General features: G+C 40.4%; 1 protein-coding gene across 2 annotated transcripts in view; it reads right to left on the reverse strand.

Moving 5' to 3' along the window:
* Positions 1–1,903: 1,903 nt before the first annotated feature.
* The window catches only part of HNF4A (hepatocyte nuclear factor 4 alpha), a 201,907-nt gene continuing 184,649 nt past the window's right edge, over positions 1,904–19,161 (reverse strand). For both annotated transcript variants that reach the window (XM_069751255.1, XM_069751254.1), the window contains exons 2-10: positions 17,930–18,104; positions 16,555–16,649; positions 10,756–10,862; positions 8,561–8,716; positions 7,677–7,764; positions 5,850–6,002; positions 5,425–5,661; positions 4,252–4,377; positions 1,904–4,139 (exon numbers count right to left, since the gene is read on the reverse strand). In XM_069751255.1, coding sequence (XP_069607356.1) covers positions 3,997–4,139; positions 4,252–4,377; positions 5,425–5,661; positions 5,850–6,002; positions 7,677–7,764; positions 8,561–8,716; positions 10,756–10,862; positions 16,555–16,649; positions 17,930–18,104 — 1,280 coding nt within the window. In that variant the 3' untranslated portion in view covers positions 1,904–3,996. The remainder of the gene's footprint in view (positions 4,140–4,251; positions 4,378–5,424; positions 5,662–5,849; positions 6,003–7,676; positions 7,765–8,560; positions 8,717–10,755; positions 10,863–16,554; positions 16,650–17,929; positions 18,105–19,161) is intronic.

Genomic DNA, 19,161 nt, shown 5'->3' on the forward strand with positions numbered 1-19,161 from the left:
AGAAAATCGCAGTTGTAAAACCGCAGTGAAATGCGCAGAAAAACCGCGGTAAATCTGCCATAAATCCGCAGCGGTTTAGCACTGCGGATTTATCAAATCCGCTGCGGAAAAATCCGCAGAGGACCAGAATACGTGTGCACATACCGAAACCCTAACCCTACCCCTAACCCTACCCCTAACCCTACCCCTAACCCTACCCCTAACCCTACCCCTAACCCTACCCCTAACCCTACCCCTACCCCTACCCCTAACCCTACCCCTAACCCTAACCCTAACCCTACCCCTAACCCTACCCCTAACCCTACCCCTAACCCTACCCCTAGTTCTAACTCCAACCTTAGTGAAAAAAAAAAAAAATTCTTTATTTTATTATTGTCCCTATCTATGGGGGACAAATGGGGGGGGTCATTTACTGTTTTTTTATTTTGACCACTGTGATAGATTATATCACAGTGATCAAAATTCACATTGGAACGAATCTGCCGGCCGGCAGATTCGGCGGGCGCACTGCGCATGCGCCCGCCTTTTTGGAACATGGCGGCGCTCGGGGAAGAAGACGGACGGGACCCCGCCAGGATCGGTAAGTATAAGGGGGGGAGATCAGGGCACAGGGGGGGGAGATCAGGGCACGGGGGGGCGTCGGAGCACGGGGGGGAGGGATCGGAGCATGGGGGAGAGTGATCGGTGTGCGGGCGGGTGGATCGGTGTGCAGGGGGGGTGGATCGGTGTGCAGGGGGGGTGGTTCGGAGCACGGGGGGGATCGGAGTGCGGGGGGGTTTGATTGGAGCACGGGGGGGTGTGATTGGAGCACGGGGGGAGCGGGCAGGAGGACGGGGGAGCGGAGCACAGGACGGAGGGGAGCGGGCCACAGATCGGGGGGCTGGGGGGGGCGATCGGTGGGGTGGGGTGGGGGCACATTAGTATTTCCAGCCATGGCCGATGATATTGCAGCATCGGCCATGGCTGGATTGTAATATTTCACCATTTTTTTAGGTGAAATATTACAAATCGCTCTGATTGGCAGTTTCACTTTCAACAGCCAATCAGAGCGATCGTAGCCACGAGGGGGTGAAGCCACCCCCCCTGGGCTAAACTACCACTCCCCCTGTCCCTGCAGATCGGGTGAAATGGGAGTTAACCCTTTCACCCGGCCTGCAGGGACGCGATCTTTCTGTGACACAGCATATGCGTCACAGGTTGGATTGGCACCGACTTTCATGACGCATACGCTGTGTCACAGGTCGGGAAGGGGTTAAAATGAAATAACGGGCAATCAAAAGATCGTTACTGCACCAAAATGTTATCATTAAAAACTTTAGCTTGGCACGCAGAAAATAAGCCCTCAACCGACCCAAGATCACAAAATAGGGAGACGCTACGGGTATCGTAAAATGGCGCAATTTTGGGGGGTCAAATAAAAGATAGAACAGAAAAACAAGAGAGGGGGGAGGGATGTAACTGCTACACGTACAGTATTACACTGAATTCGATCCTCAAATTTGCACAGAATCCTTGCTGGGACAGTGCAAGTTTTAAGTGACAGGATTGCTCTCCCCAGATCACTAGTGCACTGCGATTTCTACCATTTTGTCAGGGAGAACAGGCGAGGTCACATAGACCCCACCACCATCACCAGTTTGTCAGGTCATGCTACTGTGCTGCCTCCAATCATCAGGGCAATTGACGGACGAGTGATGGACGCCTGCCACAGAGCATAGCCACAGTCACACATGGCACCTTTTTACAGATCTTTCAACACTGATCTGTGATAAACTAATGAAAATCGTCCGTGATGGCAAAAATGCCCACCCTTACTTTCTGTCGATTAATGGTTTTATGCCCCCCTTATAATTCTTAATATTTTCCTATAATTGGTTATGTTTTCTTTCATCAGAGACAAATCCAGTAGAAAATATGATATTTATTTCTTTACAACCTACGAGCAGGAGAAGGTAATTCTTTACTGAGAATTACAGAACACACAATATACAGACTTCTTCTAGAATACAGCAGAAAGACAGATGGAAGAGTCCGAGTGACGTCCCGGTCCTACAAAACCCATTGTAATTCATGGCATACAGAACATTGTAAATTTCCAGGAATCAGTCAAATGTACACTAATAATTTACACAGTACATTCATTGGGGGAAATAAATTACTGAGAATATCACATATCTACATGTGAGAGGTGGGCAGCGCTATCTTACAGGGTATGCTACAAATCGCTGATGCTATCCTATAAGCCTCACCTACATGCCCCCCACATTATATCAATTCAGCATGTAATGAAGTCTTACAAAAACAACAATGAATGCCATACGTAATTCTGTTTTATCATAAAAGGGCAGTGAAATCGTTCTATAATTTATAACTTTAGGCAGTGACTGTCTGGCAGGTAGTAGGTATAAAGTTTAACCTATTCCAATAAGCACATTAGTCTGCAAGCCATTGGAAATCTGCAACCTTTTCCACGTTGCAGTACCCAAGACAACCTGCGGCAGTGCTAATGAGGGATTTTATTCAGTGCGAAAATTTGTACCCTTGAGCTCCACCTGTGGATGGAAAAAATTACTACACCATTTAAAACAAAAATGTAAAACAAATGACATTTTTCAATACAGAAGCTAAATTTGGGAAGAAAGTTCACAGTATAAGGCATAAATAACTGTTTTGGCTAGGGTAAATAATATATAATTTGCCATGCACAAATATGTAAATGCAAATACAAAAAAAACAAAAAGCAGGAAGGATCTGATTAACCGCACTGTATTCTCTCCTTTAAATTGCTAGGAAAGGATTAGAAAAAAAGGTCTGCATTTTTCTTTGTCATAAATGGAGGCATTCTTGTCAATGGCTGGTGTCTGGTATTGCATCTCCTCTTCATACAACTCATTTGGACAAACTGCAGTACCAGAAACAGCCCATAGGCAGGAGTGGCACTGTTTCCGCAAAATGAAAGACAGACCCTTTTTTTTCAAATCTTTATCTTTTAGAAAAATCCCCTTAACTGAACTGTTGGTCCTTTAGTGGGTATAAACCACAAGGGTATATCAAGTAGAAAGGCTGAAAAATATATAGACACCTGCATGGAGAGTTTTTTTTTTGTGTGTTTTTATTATTTATCTAAATGCATGTATTTTGGGCTAGAAATAAGTTTTGCTGGTGGGTTTCCACCATTTGGCTTTTTACAGGTTTTTTGCTTTCCTGCCTATTGCTTAATGTAGAATGAGTTAATTGAGAGTCTATCAGTAAGCTAACCTCTTTTATCTGTACTTTTCTGAGCTCCTCTCAGCTGATTTAGGCCACATCCAATTTCAGCACATTTCTTATATCATCTATAAACATAAATCGACACAGAGGAGTTAAAAAAATCAAAACAAATAAGAGAGTTACAATTTCTGTATCAGAACAAGCTCACTGACAGATTCTCAGTTAACTCATTCTGCAGTCAGAAATGTGCATGGAAACAAAGAGCCTGTAAAAGCCGAAATGTACAACATTTTGGATTCAACCGATTGGAAAAATACGTTTTAGCCCAAAATACATGCATTTAGACCCCAAATGTGAGCTTATCCTTTAAGAGCTTAACATGGCCGCTATTCTGCTAGCCAATCCAATGTAGGTGGTCGAAGACATCACTTACCGTACATTTAACTATAAAATGGCTGACTTCACAGCATGTAAGCAAAATATTCACTTTACAACAAAAAAAATCACTAAGTACGAGAAACAAATACAACATACTGAAGCTATATTATTGAATACGTCCATGTATAAAAGTTTCCAGAAGCTAAGGTACAAAAAAAGGAAAATCCAAAAAAACAGAAAACTATACAAAAATATCACTTTCTAAAGGCAGCCGGAAGGAGCTGTGCGGCAGCCATGATTGCTGGTCTCTGGGTGTGACCTGGCAGAGTACAGGGCAGTCCTTTTTGCTTCCAGCCTATAAGTCCATATCTTGTTTTTATTATTATTATTCCTATCACTTGCAGGAAGTTACATCGCCTCCTGCTTGGTGATGGTAGGCAGTGGAATGGAAGTCGGCTGTTTGGAGACGGCAGTGATCGCTCCGTGCACAATTTTATACTGCTCGGCCCCAGAGCCTGCTGGTGGGGATGGTTGTGGTGTTTCTGGGGTAGCTGTCAAAAAATATATACATATATAAAATATTTAAAATATTACTATTATTAATAATGGCTGCAAATAATCAAAAATGAAAGTCTTAGGGCTGACGACATATAGAATACTTACACATCTGTCCATTGTGAAGTTGGGCAGGTATACTGTTGTTGGCCACTATGACGTTTGTCGATAGATGCTCCTGAACAAGATGGGGGTGAAGTGAGTGATGCGAGTGGGGGGCTTCATTTGCAGAACCTGTGTATACCAAAATGAACGCTTGATCTCACACATACGTTTCCACTAGTCTTATCTACCTGTATTACTGTGCTATGGGGAGTGAGGATGATGCATAGACGTATACAGTCAAAACGATTCATGTAGGTTTAGGGCCGGCAACAGCACTAGGCTATTCTTACCAACTTTCTTCAGGTGGCATCCAGTAAAACTATTATTGGAACGGGCCATGCTCCTTTGTATGTCACTCCCCTCTACACCGCAACCCAAAATGCATACCGTCCTCTCCCAATATAATGCAAGGACAGCAAAAAAAAATTCTGGAAAGGCTAGGGTCACACCAGCACATTTTCTCTCATCTGAGAGAATCAGGACGATTATGTTAAGTACACTCTGATCAAACTGAGTGTGATCCAATTTTCTCTGATGTGCAAAAGATGGAAAAAATGTCTCTGTCTTCTTCATTCTGTCAGTCCGTGAATATAACTGCACTCAAATGTCATCCAAGTGCAGCCCTATTTTTTTTTTTTTTTACTGACTCATTGACATGCATGGCCCAGTAAGATGTGATTTCTACCTTGGACCGGTTCTATAATATCTTGGTAGAACACAAGATATTTTCCAACTCTTTCTTTAGTCTGGGAGGTCTACCGCTTTTCTAGCAACTTCCTGGATGTTTCAGGAGAGTTAGCAAGTATGAAGAAGGCAAATGTAGAAGGGCATCAGGGCCCATTGGGTTTAAGGGAGGGTAGGACCTACAACAATTTTGGGTAAGAATGCTCTATGCTTGTCAATCCACGATTGGGTAGATATGGCACCCACTGTGATTTTGTTTCTCGGGTTAGGTGACAAACAACATGGTCACCATGAAAGTTCTCAGATTGTTCCCCACTAATGTTTAGTTATATGCAGAAAATCCCTAGTGATATAGGAGAAGGTATCTTGCAATATGACCGGCATAGAAAAAACTGACAGCACCTAAACATGTAACGGCAACCATATTAGTTGTCACTGAGCATTCCCAAAGACAGTGAATACCCTATCTGCCCTCTTTCCTGGCACACTGACCTCCTAATAGCATTTCCTGCAGCAGGTTATCAATCTTGGCCATTCCAAAAAGTTTGACGAACTGGATCTGCTCAATCATCTGCCATGTTATGCTCTGCAGAGTCGGCAGCAGGAGGAGCAGCTCCCCGAATCTCCCCCGGGAGTCGTATTGCCGGTCATTGATGTAATCTTCCAGGCTCACCTGGACCTGATACCTCATCCTCTTTATTTTTGTGGGATCGCTTAATCCTTTGGCATCTGGAAACATAAAAGAGGAGCACGTGATATGATATGTCAGTTTTATATATTGAACGCGGATTTGGGAAGAGGCCATACAGGCATTGACCTAAGGCAACAAAAGTGTAGGTCAGTGCTCCATTTTTCTGATATCGTGCACCGAATTCCCTGCATGTCCCCTATATATTTGATAGGATGATTGAACTTACCAGGGTCAAAAAATACGATTGCTTTAAGACAGGCATATTCATTATCGTCAATCTGTAGGTCCTGGAATGGAAGAACGAGCTCATCAAGGATTCTGACCGCCACTCGACCCACTTCAAGTTCTGAGCAGTTTCTTGGCACCACACGGTCATTTCCTATCATAGAGTAAAGAAGATTCATCATACAGTTCTGACAAATGTCAGAGAATTGCATTTCGTGCAATGTTCACATATGCTTTTGGGAAGAGAAATTGTGGGGAAATCAGTCCCAGATGAATCCTGGGAGTAATGGAGGTTATAGGTGAGAGCAAATGCAGGGATATGAAGGTCTAAAGGCCCCAATACACCTTACAGTAGACCTTTGTTCAGCTGAGGTCTATCTCTCCCGACTCCCCATGAACGCTCATCTTGGACACAACATTCCTCTGTTGTCAATAAGCAACTTATCTCCATCCAGGAAGAAAAATTTGTCCAAGGAAATTCAACAGACCGGATCCTTCTCTTCTCCAACACATTATCTATCGGGGTCTCCGTCGCCCCTGTACACATTAGATGGTTTGCCGATCCAGACAATGTTGGTTGGTTTGGAAAACTTTCATGTGTAGGGGTCTCTTTAGAGTGAAACCACACAATAGGGCTTGCTCCATGACTCCGAAACTCCAACCACGGTGATGTTTCCGGTTATTGGTCTGTGTAAACAGGCTGCTGATCAACTGACGAACAAGCAGAACGCTGTTTTCCGGCTGATCAGATTGTTTAAGCCAGCATGAAATCACTGTCGTTGGCAGCTCCCTGCGCAGTGTAAACGGGGGATTGTGCTGTACAACATAATAAGATTATCTCAGCACAGGAACATTTTTTTAAGCACATCCAATTGTGGAAATTATTATTATTCCAAGATCTATTGCATAAAATATGATTACACTACGTTTGTTAGTGGAAAAAAAAACACTTTAATGGCTTGGGAAGAGGGACCGTTGAAGTTCCAGAGAGACTATGAATAACATCTCTAGCTCTGGGGGGTTCAGCAAGTCTTTAAATTACACAAGTATATGGTCACAAATCTTTGTCCTCCAGAAGACAGATCTGTCAGTATACTGTGCTCCATTCAGGACCGGGCTGTCTTCAGGGTTCCAGAGCCCCATTCTTGAGATTGCTAGGGGGAAGCCTGTGGTCAGACTCTCAGATCAGAAAGTTATACTCTATGCTAGGGATGGGGGGACAACCTAATTTTTTTGGGGGGAAACCCTAAAGGGGAAGTGGTATTGATGGGGTTAAGAGAAGCAGTTAATAAAATAGCTATTTTTAATATAAAACCGCCTGTCCTTCATCAAATCTGTGTAATCTCAGGCCCTTGTTTTCCCAGCCTCATGCAGATTTCTTTGAGTCTGGCCTATTTGATGGTGAGTGGGTTGCTTATCAGTGCAGGGTCACTAATGTTTAACACATAATGATACCGTGTATTATCTGGGGGTGTTGGAGCTTTTGCTATCTTAATGACATGCCATAAACATGATGTCAAGAGCTCGGTATTTGTCACAAACAGTCACCTGGAGACCGAAGTGGCCAGGTGGGTGTAGGGGTATATTGTTCAGATACATCACACTAGGTGGCCCCACTTTCTGACATCACATCCATATATACTTGGGGGTAGAAGTGTTTTGGGGTCGTGCCTCACACATTGGCTATAAAGGATCCCAGAATGGACGCCACACATACACACTTGCAAGAGATAGTGGATTTAATGCTCAGCTTATGGTGAAAGAAGGTATCAGGGGGCAGGTGACCCACCACAATGTACTGCATAGCTACTGTGTGATTGTGACCCACCTAGAAGTAAAATATCCTTGTACATCATTGACCTCTTTGCAGCTCCCAGAAGTAAGTGCTCGCCTGCATGTGCACGTAACAGCGCCACCTAGGAACAAAAAGTCGTAAAGTAAGAACTCATGTTCAGACTGACTCTTGTAGATGACAGGAATTGGCATGAAGTCAGTCAGTCTGTCATCATACGGATAGAGGATCATCCCACCGGTGAACGATATGTAGCAGCATTTTTTGTCCAATTCCTTGCCCCATGTTGTGTGAGTTGTTTCTTAACCAGGATTTAATAAAGCTTGGCCATCAACAGAAGAAGTTAAAAAATGAATCGGAGCAGCTGGATCTCTCACTCTGTTAACCATTGACACTGTCTAGAGTTAAACATCAAAGGTTCTAGAGGACAGAGAGGTTAACGAGTGGATGGGTCAAGGGCTGGATGGACCCTTTGAAGGACAGGACTGAATAACTAGTGTCAGCCGTACAGTAGGATTATCATCAGGATCATTTATGGCAGTAAGGTTCCCTTCAGGCACAACATAACCATCGATGATAATGTTAAAAATTGTAAAAAAGCATTAAAGAAAATATATGAAGCACTAAGGTTTGGCTAATGGATTGGGAGTCCTGGTACCATTGGCAAGCTCTATGGTGTTTGTGATGGACTTTTGTCAAGGAAAAGGAACTAGTCATTGGCTCTTTCCCCATCATCAGATAGAGGCCAATGATCTGAGAGCATAATTGGTACGTTACCCCACAAGTGGTGATCTGGTCAATCTAGGATGCATGGCTAGAACAGACCAGCTGCACCAGAGCTCAGCATGCATCTCCCTATTTACGCACAATATATCCAATTGCCAGAAATCAGCACATAGCTGGATAGTATGTGAACCCACCTGGTCATCTAGTGGAAGCTCACAGAATGCTGGGATGTATTTGGCCCATTCAACGAGAACCAGAAGCTGTTGTTTCATAGAATCGCAGACGTCTGTGATACTGGCGATCTTCTTCCCTCTGATATCTGTGTTTAACATGGCAACCGATGATGTTATCTGTAATGAAAGAACAGTGACTGTCTTATTGTGTGACAATATAAATCTATCTATCTATCTATCTATCTCATATCTATCTATCTATCTATCTATCTATCTATCTATCTATCTATCTATCTATCTATCCCCTATCTATCTATCTATCTATCTATCTATCTATCCATCTCATATCTATCTATCTATCTATCTATCTATCCCATACCTATCTATCTATCTATCTATCTATCTATCTATCTATCTATCTCATATCTATCTATCTATCCATCTCATATCTATCTATCTATCTATCTATCTATCTATCTATCTATCTATCTATCCATCTACCTCATACTGTATCTATCTATCTATCCATCTACCTCATACTGTATCTATCTATCTATCTATCTATCTATCTATCTATCTATCTATCTATCTATCTATCTATCTGTCCCATATCTATCTATCTATCTATCTATCTCATATCTATCTATCTATCTATCTATCTATCTATCTATCTATCCATCTACCTCATACTGTATCTATCTATCTATCCATCTACCTCATACTGTATCTATCTATCTATCTATCTATCTATCTATCTATCTATCTATCTATCTATCTATCTATCTATCTATCTATCTGTCCCATATCTATCTATCTATCCCATATCTATCTATCCCATATCTATCCCATATCTATCTATCTATCCCATATATATCTATCTATCTATCTCATATCTATCCCATATCTATCCCATATCTATCTATCTATCTATCCCATATCTATCTATCTATCTATCTATCTATCTATCTATCTATCTATCTGTATATAATAAATACAGAAGCACTTCTCATCTCTCCATTCTCCCTGGTTCAATCAGTGCGCTCAGTGACAAAGCCTTAAACAAACAGCCTGGAAAAACAACCACTTCTAATCAATAAGCCATGACCCACAAAATGAGGTCTGATCCAGAGGTGGCCAGGTCACTCATTTACTTATCTAAAATCCTGGCATTTCCTGTTCACAGAAAGAAAATTGTCTCTATAGAATAAATGACATTATAATGACTTGTGGCCTGCTAGCTGTTAGTAGTAAGAAGGGTATCCAATTATTGTTATTATTATTACTTATTTATATAGCACCATTAATTCCACGGTGCTGTACATGAGAAAGGGATTACACACAGAGTTATAGATATCGTTGACAGTAAACAAATTTACAATGACAGACTGGTACAGAGGGGAGAGGACCCTGTCCTTGCGGACTTACATTCTATGGGATAGTGGGGAAGAGACAGAAGGTCGGGGGTGCGACAGCTCTGGCGGTGGTGAGGCTGCAGCTCTGGTGGTGGTGAGGCTGCAGCTCTGGTGGTGGTGAGGCTGCAGCTCTGGTGGTGGTGAGGCTGCAGCTCTGGTGGTGGTGAGGCTGCAGCTCTGGTGGTGGTGAGGCTGCAGCTCTGGTGGTGGTGAGGCGCCAGTCCAAGCCTGAGTCTAGGTGTTCTACTTCATACTAGTAATTAGAACCCCGAAATGCAGCCTTATTATGGCTTTCTAAAATGGTCAATCTTAAAGGAGTTGCCCGAGATCTTAATATTGATGGCCGATCCTTAAAATAGTTCATCAATGTCTGATCAGTGGGGGTGCAACATGTGGCATCACTGGTGATCAGCTGTACCCGATGCTGGTGGCGTCCGACACTGCTCAGTTGTGGAGCAGCACAGCTACGTTGATGGAATAATGGATGCGGCCGGGTATTGCACATCCACACCCTATAGATTTGATTAGGTGGTGAAAGTGCAGTACCCAGCCACAGACGCTATACAGTCGATGGAGCTCCACAACTGAGCGTTCCAGCTGCCGTTGACACCGGGAACATCTGATTTTCGGGGGTGTTAAGTGTTGTACCCCCACCGATCAGACATTGTTGATCTATCCTAAGGATAGGCCATTAATGTTAAAGAACCAAACAACCTCTTTTTTAACTGTACAGCATCTGACAAACTCAAACTGCCCAACAGAGATTACATTCAAGTCAGGATATCATAGCATTCGGTGTCCTACCTGTTGTGATAAGACTTCTGCCTGGATTAGGACATTGATGGAGGGCAGGCTGCTATCTTCATAGCTTGACCTCCGCGTGCTTATCCGGTCTCGTTCATTTTGCACGGCTATAATGAAAACACAAGGGTTAATGATGAGAGTAGGAGTGTAGTGCAATGGGAAATTATTCTAACTCTATCAGTGAGAAGATGTAGTATCATGGACTCAGTAAGGTGTGAAAGGGGTTAACGAAGCTTGACTGACATCATTTGAGATCAAAGTCAGTGGACATCTTACCCTGGGAGTGTAGTGATGAGACTGTCTTGTAAGCCTGGTTCCCAATCCTGCAGAAAGTTTCTTAATAGTTCTAACAGTGTCGGACTAGAGTGTAAGGTCCCACCGGTAACTCTGATTCTGGGGTCCCACTGTTCTGCTACTTGCAAATATTACATTGCCCATTCACAAATTTACCTCTGCTTCTGTGGAATAACACACTGCTGCTTCTGTCTGTACAGAGTGAATAATGCGTATTGTGCCAAATTCGGATCATATAGGGTGATGGGGGGCACACTTCTGCACAGTGGCCCACTGGAGGATTCACCTGTTCCCTTGTAGGCTGATTTGAGACTAGATAGATAGAGAGATGATAGAGAGATAGATATACGATGGATAGATAGATAGATAGATAGATAGATAGATAGATAGATAGATAGATAGATAGATATGAGATAGATAGATAGATAGATAGATAGATATGGAATAGATAGATAGATATGAGATAGATAGATAGATAGATAGATAGATAGATAGATAGATAGATAGATAGATAGATATGGGATAGATAGATCATAGAGAGAGACAAATGATAGAGAGATGACAGAGAGGTAGATAGATCATAGAGAGATGATATATATATAGATGATAGATAGATAGATAGATAGATAGATAGATAGATAGATAGATAGATAGATAAGAGAGATTATAGAAAGATAGATATGGGATAGATTGATAAAAAAAAATAGAAAGGCAGGAGCAGCACCAGGGTAAGGTGGGTGTGGAGCCTCCCTGGCAAAAACTAAGCCATCTAGATAAAAAGCGGAGGCATCATACCAGCAATATGGCAAAAAAAAAAACATGAGAAAGGTTCATACCTCAGAACGGAAATGTTGCAACTGCTTCTACAGGCTAATAAACTACTATTCTTTTGCCATGTTGCTTGGTGTGCTGCCTCCATTCATTACTGTCTATCTAGATAGATAAATAGATATGGGATAGATAGATAGATAGATAGATAGATAGATAGATAGATAGATAGATAGATATGGGATATATGGATAGATAGATAGATAGATAGATAGATACTGTAGATAGATATATAGATATATAGATAGATAGATAGATATGGGATATATGGATAGATAGATAGATATGGGATAGATAGGTAGATAGATAGATAGATATGGGATAGAGATAGATAGATAGATAGATAGATAGATAGATAGATAGATAGATAGATAGATAGATAGATATGGGATAGATAGATATATAGATAGATAGATAGATAGATATGGGATATATGGATAGATAGATAGATACTGTAGATAGATAGATATATAGATAGATATGGGATATATGGATAGATAGATAGATATGGGATAGATAGGTAGATAGATAGATAGATAGATAGATAGATAGATAGATATGGGATAGAGATAGATAGATAGATAGATAGATAGATAGATAGATATGGGATAGAGATAGATAGATAGATAGATAGATAGATAGATAGATAGATAGATAGATAGATAGATAGATAGATAGATAGATAGATATGGGATAGAGATAGATAGAGAGATAGATAGATAGATAGATAGATAGATAGATAGATAGATAGATAGATAGATAGATAGATATGGGATAGATAGATAGATAGATAGATATGGGATAGATAGGTAGATAGATGATAGATAGATGATAGATAGATAGATAGATAGATAGATAGATAGATAGATAGATAGATAGATAGATAGATATGGGATAGATAGATGATAGATAGATGATAGATAGATAGATAGATAGATAGATAGATAGATAGATAGATATGGGATAGATAGATGATAGATATGGGATAGATAGATAGATAGATAGATAGATAGATAGATAGATAGATAGATAGATATTATCCAGAGAAATGAAGGCAGCACTCCAATAGAAAAAATAAATGTGATTTATTAGCCCATGTGCGACGTTTCAGTCCAGGATGTGGACCATTCTCCTTGAGAAAGGTCCACAGCCTGGACTGAACCGTTGCACATGGGCCAATAAATCACATTTATTTTTTATATTGGAGTGCTGCCTTCATTTCTCTGGTAATAGCATGAGGTTTGGTACATACCTGGAAGGATTTTTTGCACCCTTTGTTTTCTTTTTCTAGATAGGTGGGTAGATAGATAGATATGGGATAGATAGATAGATAGATAGATAGATAGATAGATAGATAGATAGATAGATAGATAGATAGATAGATAGATAGATATGGGATAGATAGATATGGATAGATAGATAGATAGATAGATAGATAGATAGATAGATAGATAGATAGATAGATAGATAGATAGATATGGGATAGATAGATAGATAGATAGATAGATAGATAGATAGATAGATAGATAGATAGATATGGGATGGACAGATAGATAGATAGATAGATAGATATGGGATGGATAGATAGATAGATAGATAGATAGATAGATAGATAGATATGGGATGGATAGATAGATAGATAGATAGATAGATAGATAGATAGATAGATAGATAGATAGATCCTATAGTTTGTAAGCTTGCGAGCAGGGCCCTCATTCCTCTTGGTATCTATTTTGAACTGTGATTTCTGTTATGCTGTAATGTCTATTATCTGTACAAATCCCTTCTATAATTTGTAAAGCGCTGCGGAATATGTTGGTGCTTTATAAATAAAATTATTATTATTATTATGATAGATAGATAGATAGATAGATAGATAGATAGATAGATAGATAGATAGATAGATAGATAGATAGAGCCGGTGTAAAGGAGTGATCCACTTTTACACAACATTCCATAGATGAAATCAACTTAGAATGTTGGACACTTTAATAAGTGAATTTCTAAACTTTTCCTGTTCTGGTCTTTAATATTATCATGTTTTATTCTCTGTTCAGACAGAAAGGTAAATTCACAGTTCTGCTGGTTTCCTGTGACCAGAAAGCAGTGCATTGTGGGAGCTGAGAGGACAATTAGATAGGAGTTGTTAGGTCACATGACCCTTTGGTAAGGAGAAATAAAACACAAGCTCCAAAAAGCACTTAGCAGAATCTCTAGTATCACTTTGGGTAACAGTAGAGAAGTAAGTGACCTAAAGCTAAAAACTATAGGAGACAAGTAAATGAAAGGTCACTTATACAACGTTACATTATTCTTTATGGATCAATTTTTCAAGATTTCAGGATCTCTGCTTCCATTGTTCCACTTAATTCATTGTTTACTTCACATAGTTTTATAGCTGTGTTTTATGTGATTATTGCATGGCCAGGGCAGATTTCTATTAAATTGATGTAAAGAATGAATGACAGCAAGCAGAGGTCACAAAATTATAAGAAATCAATGCAGAATATATATTTGAAAATTCAAACAATAATTTTCTTTGCTCAAACTATAATTCTTCTTTTAAAAAAATGTATGAATACTTTAGGCAAAACTGATAAATCTGATTTTAACCCATTAATAATTATTATGGGGTCTACGAGAGCAGCGCCTTCTACCAGATTGCTGGGTGCTATATATGTAAGAAAATATTAATCTAGCGGTTAATGCTATCACAGTTTATGCGGGGTGAACTAAGGAACCATTCAGTGTGTACCTAGTGATTTTAGCTCATAAAGTGATACGTGGTGCAATTTGCCAAGCTTGGCACTGTGAATTTCCCATAATGCCCAATGGCGCTGTGCAATTCCTGCAGCATAGATAGGATGTACTCGACATGATCCGCCTTCCATAGCATACTATTAACCTGCCAGACTGTGCCCTCCATTAAAATGAATGGAAACCTTGCGGGAGGAGTTTTCATTCCAAGCTCCCCAATCATTGGTTAAATGGGACCCACCCCCACCCAAATATTTGCTCAACGTCCACTGGTCATGGCCTGAGTGTTAAAAACATTAAACATTAACAGAAGTAAGAATATTGATGAATATGGGACGTGACGAGCGGACAAAAAATTGTAGAGATACAGCATCTGGGGGCAAATCCAAAATACGGCAATCGCAGTGTCCTGTCACCCCAAGTCTGTCATTGTCCTGTCACCCCGATGAAATGTGTCAGGACAAATTTCATCCTGACACATTCATTTAATAAAGGGGATGGGGGAACTACAATACCCAGAGAGATTAGCAAAATTAGTGTTATTTAGTCAAGAAAAAAGACGACTGAGGGGCGATCTAATAACCATGTATAAGTATATAAGGGGACAATACAAATATCTCGCTGAGGATCTGTTTATACCAAGGAAGGTGACGGGCACAAGGGGGCATTCTTTGCGTCTGGAGGAGAGAAGGTTTTTCCACCAACATAGAAGAGGATTCTTTACTGTTAGGGCAGTGAGAATCTGGAATTGCTTGCCTGAGGAGGTGGTGATGGCGAACTCAGTCGAGGGGTTCAAGAGAGGCCTGGATGTCTTCCTGGAGCAGAACAATATTGTATCATACAATTAGGTTCTGTAGAAGGACGTAGATCTGGGGATTTATTATGATGGAATATAGGCTGAACTGGATCGACAAATGTCATTTTTCGGCCTTACTAACTATGTTAGTATGTTATTCTCCAGTACCCCAAGTGTCAGTGTCCAATCATACTGTACCCCAATTATCAATGTGTCATTCTCTTGGACACCAAGTGTCAGTGTCTCATTATCCTATAACTCTACGTGTTAATGTGTTATTACAGTGACTCCCTAATTATCTGTGTGTTATTGGTCCATACCCCAAGTTTTACTGTGTACTTGTTCTTTACCATGTTAATTTGAAAATGTTCTGTCCCCCTAGTTTCTATATGTCATGGTTCGGTACCCCAAGAGTCTGAATGTGTCATTGTGTTGTCCGTGTGCCATGTGTCTGTGCCATTCTTGTGTGACCCCCAAATGTTAACATGAAATGTTCTAGCACTTTCAAGACAATGAAAAACTGGTAGTTTAGATATTGGAACATAAACTACTAGACACAATCTTTCTTCTTTGGAAGCCTAACCCTTGTTGTGCCATTGATGTGGGATGCCCAAAGCAGATGTTTCCCAACAAATTTACTACATATCTGCCCAAAACAGACCCTGGAAATAAAACCCCACATACCCATTGGAAACCTCCCAGCCAAACAATGGTTTGGATGATTGGTCAGCCTGCAAAGACTGTCTCACATGACTCTTCCATACACAGGAGCTCAGTTAGACAAAAGTCAGAAATCAGACATGCGGGATCCTTACCTCCCCAAACATCATCTATAAGAGGGTAGTCAGGGGCCCCATATACATTAGATTGTTGGCCGAATTTGGTGATATTGGGGTTGATTGATATTGATTTCTTAATTATTATCTAAATTGATCTACTATGTACTAAGCAAATAAAATGTACGACATTAAAACATTTACTACCCTGCTTATCTGCAGACTGGAACCACCTGAACCATAACTGCTGAAGGCGAGGCGCTTGTCTCCAACAGGAAATTCCCTATAATTCATTAGGTGGGCGCCATTTCAGGGCAATTGAAGCAGTTAATAAAAAGTATCACTCACCTTCTTTCTTCATTCCAGCCCGAAAACACTTTTTTAACCTGCAGTATCGACACTGGTTCCTCTTGTCCTTATCGACCACACATTGTCTAGCAAACCTGAAATGAGGCAAAAAAGGGAGTGTTACTCATCAAACCTATGGTTAGATCTTCTCCTAGAATTACCCATAATGACCAATAAAAATATCACAGTGCTGCAGTCTGTAATGCCTTTCACATTGTTTCTTACTAAAAATCCTACTTTCAAAAGACTCTTTGTTGGGCTAGAGATTTCCATTGACAGATGTTTTATAATTTTGGAAGATGGTGGAGAACCAAGCTCTGGGACTACACTACTATCCCTTCTGGAAGGACTTCAGGTAGGTCACAATTCAGAAGATCAGTATGCAAAAGGTTGAATTCCCCACAGGTAGGATACAGCAAAGAATTAAGCTCCCTATATAAATTAGACTAATGTTAGCTGAACCCACCAACATCTAATGTGTATCGGGTAAGGGACATTTGACTGTCGAGGAAGTCAATGATCTGATTTTCGAATTACAGATGCTTTTTATTTCCTTGAGATATGCGATCAACCAAATGAACACTTCTGCACATGGTAGAGCTAGCCGAAATGGCTGCCAATTTTTCATTTTCCTCCCGTTCTTCCAAGAGCCATAATTTTTTTATATATCCGTCTACAAAAAAATTATGAGGGATTGTTTTTTGTGGCACAAGTTGTACTTTTAAATAACACCATTCATTTTATAGTGTGATGCACTGCAAAGCTGGAAAAAAAATTCTGCGTAAAATCAATGAAAAACATATACGATATCAAGTTTATGAAAATGAGACCCCTGATGAAGCCGCCAGTGTGAGTGTTGATTGTCTTTGGTCCTTACATCATTACATGGTCCCTGTTTTTTCCTTTTCTGGTCTCCTTGACATGCTGCTAGGTTACAATTGTATGCATCTGACAAGGACTAATATATTTATCAAATCATGTGTACCTTAATGCATGAGTTCTTCAGGGTCTATTTTTACTTTAGGCATGAAAAGGACCTCACAATTTGTCCTTCCAGCTAGCGTACATGTTTCCCATTGTGGCTGAATCACCTGCATGGTTTTCCATTGGAAATATTAAGTTATTGGAAGTTGAGTGTGAGATCGCTCAGTGATTTCCTGAACGTCACCTCATTTTCATTGACATATCATAAAGGCCTATTGTTGGAAATGATCACTTGAAGAGACTGCTCCATTGAAGACTGGACTTTCCGACTGATTGATTCATTAGGAAGTCCTACTGCCAATGAATTTATGAGCAGACCTACATGTCTCACCTATCTATTGATTAACCCATTTTCATTCAGTAAATTGCTCTATATGCAGATCCAACATACCTGCATGAGTACATGTGGTTCTTTCTGACGCTTCTTCTGAAAAAGCCTTTACATCCATCACAGCTGGAAGCCCCGTAATGTTTTCCTGTCGCTCGGTCACCGCAAATTGCACATAAAGAGTTAACACCAATATTGTTTGCAGCATTGAGACTGGTGACTTCTGACGGTGAAGTATCTGAAGATATAGAAGATATACTTTTTTTAGTTTTCAAATAAACAGTGGAGTGGTAAAATTCGGAAAATCAAAGATATGGTCACAAATGGGTTAATTATTCAAGTACCGTAAACGCTGGTAATATTTTTACTTTCAGTGACAATACTGGAGTTCATTATTCCTATGGAGACCACCATTGTCATCGCTGGTCGTACCTCATAACCGTCCATGTTGTTCCCTAAAATGGGTTGGTCCATTTGAGAAAATTTCTTTTCTGTAGAATGGATCTTTGGTAACAAGATGGCCACAGATCATCCACTGCACACCTAAAGATCAGCTAAGCTAAGAGGAAACCTGTATTGTTCATCTGCTCTTCTGCACCTCCACAGATGATCTAGAGAATTAGACAGCTTCCACTTATAGATAGAGGTCCTTAATGGGTGGCTTTGGCAATTGAATCTTCTGATCTGGACAGGCTTGTTTGAATGGGAAAATATTAAATCAAAATGTTAGAGTATATCTAATTTGATATTTCATACTCCAACTACATTTGTGCACATACCATTGTGGTAGATTATACAGGTTCCTATACACATTAGGGAAAGTTGGTCAAGCCCACTGATTCCAGTGGGACCAGCAGACAATGATTTATGAATGAGGCTCCCAACACTCCTTCAATAAATGATGTGGTGGAAGACAAGGATCAGCCTTGCTGAATTTCAACATCGGTTCATGATCTGCTGGAAGATAACTACCCAGGCTGTACATGCATATGTATATGGGTCAGGCAAAAAAGGCATAATCCAGCTCACTCACGCTGAAGTAGCCAGCAATCCTCGGCTGAAAAAACACTCCTGCTCAGTGGTGACATGGAAATGGAAAGTAGGAAGATCCAGTCATTTTTTGGATAATAAATACCAAAACCTTTATTTGTAAAACAGGATATACTCAATACTTTATGAGAAAAGGTGTAAGGACTTTTCTACATGTTTTAAATTGATGATTGATTCTGATGAATTACAATTAATCCACGAGTAAGGACTGAGCTTCAGTTCGAAACTCATAGAAAAACTCTTAC

This window comes from Ranitomeya imitator, chromosome 2 (assembly GCF_032444005.1).
Source record: "Ranitomeya imitator isolate aRanImi1 chromosome 2, aRanImi1.pri, whole genome shotgun sequence".
In the NCBI taxonomy this organism is placed as follows: Eukaryota; Metazoa; Chordata; class Amphibia; order Anura; family Dendrobatidae; genus Ranitomeya; species Ranitomeya imitator.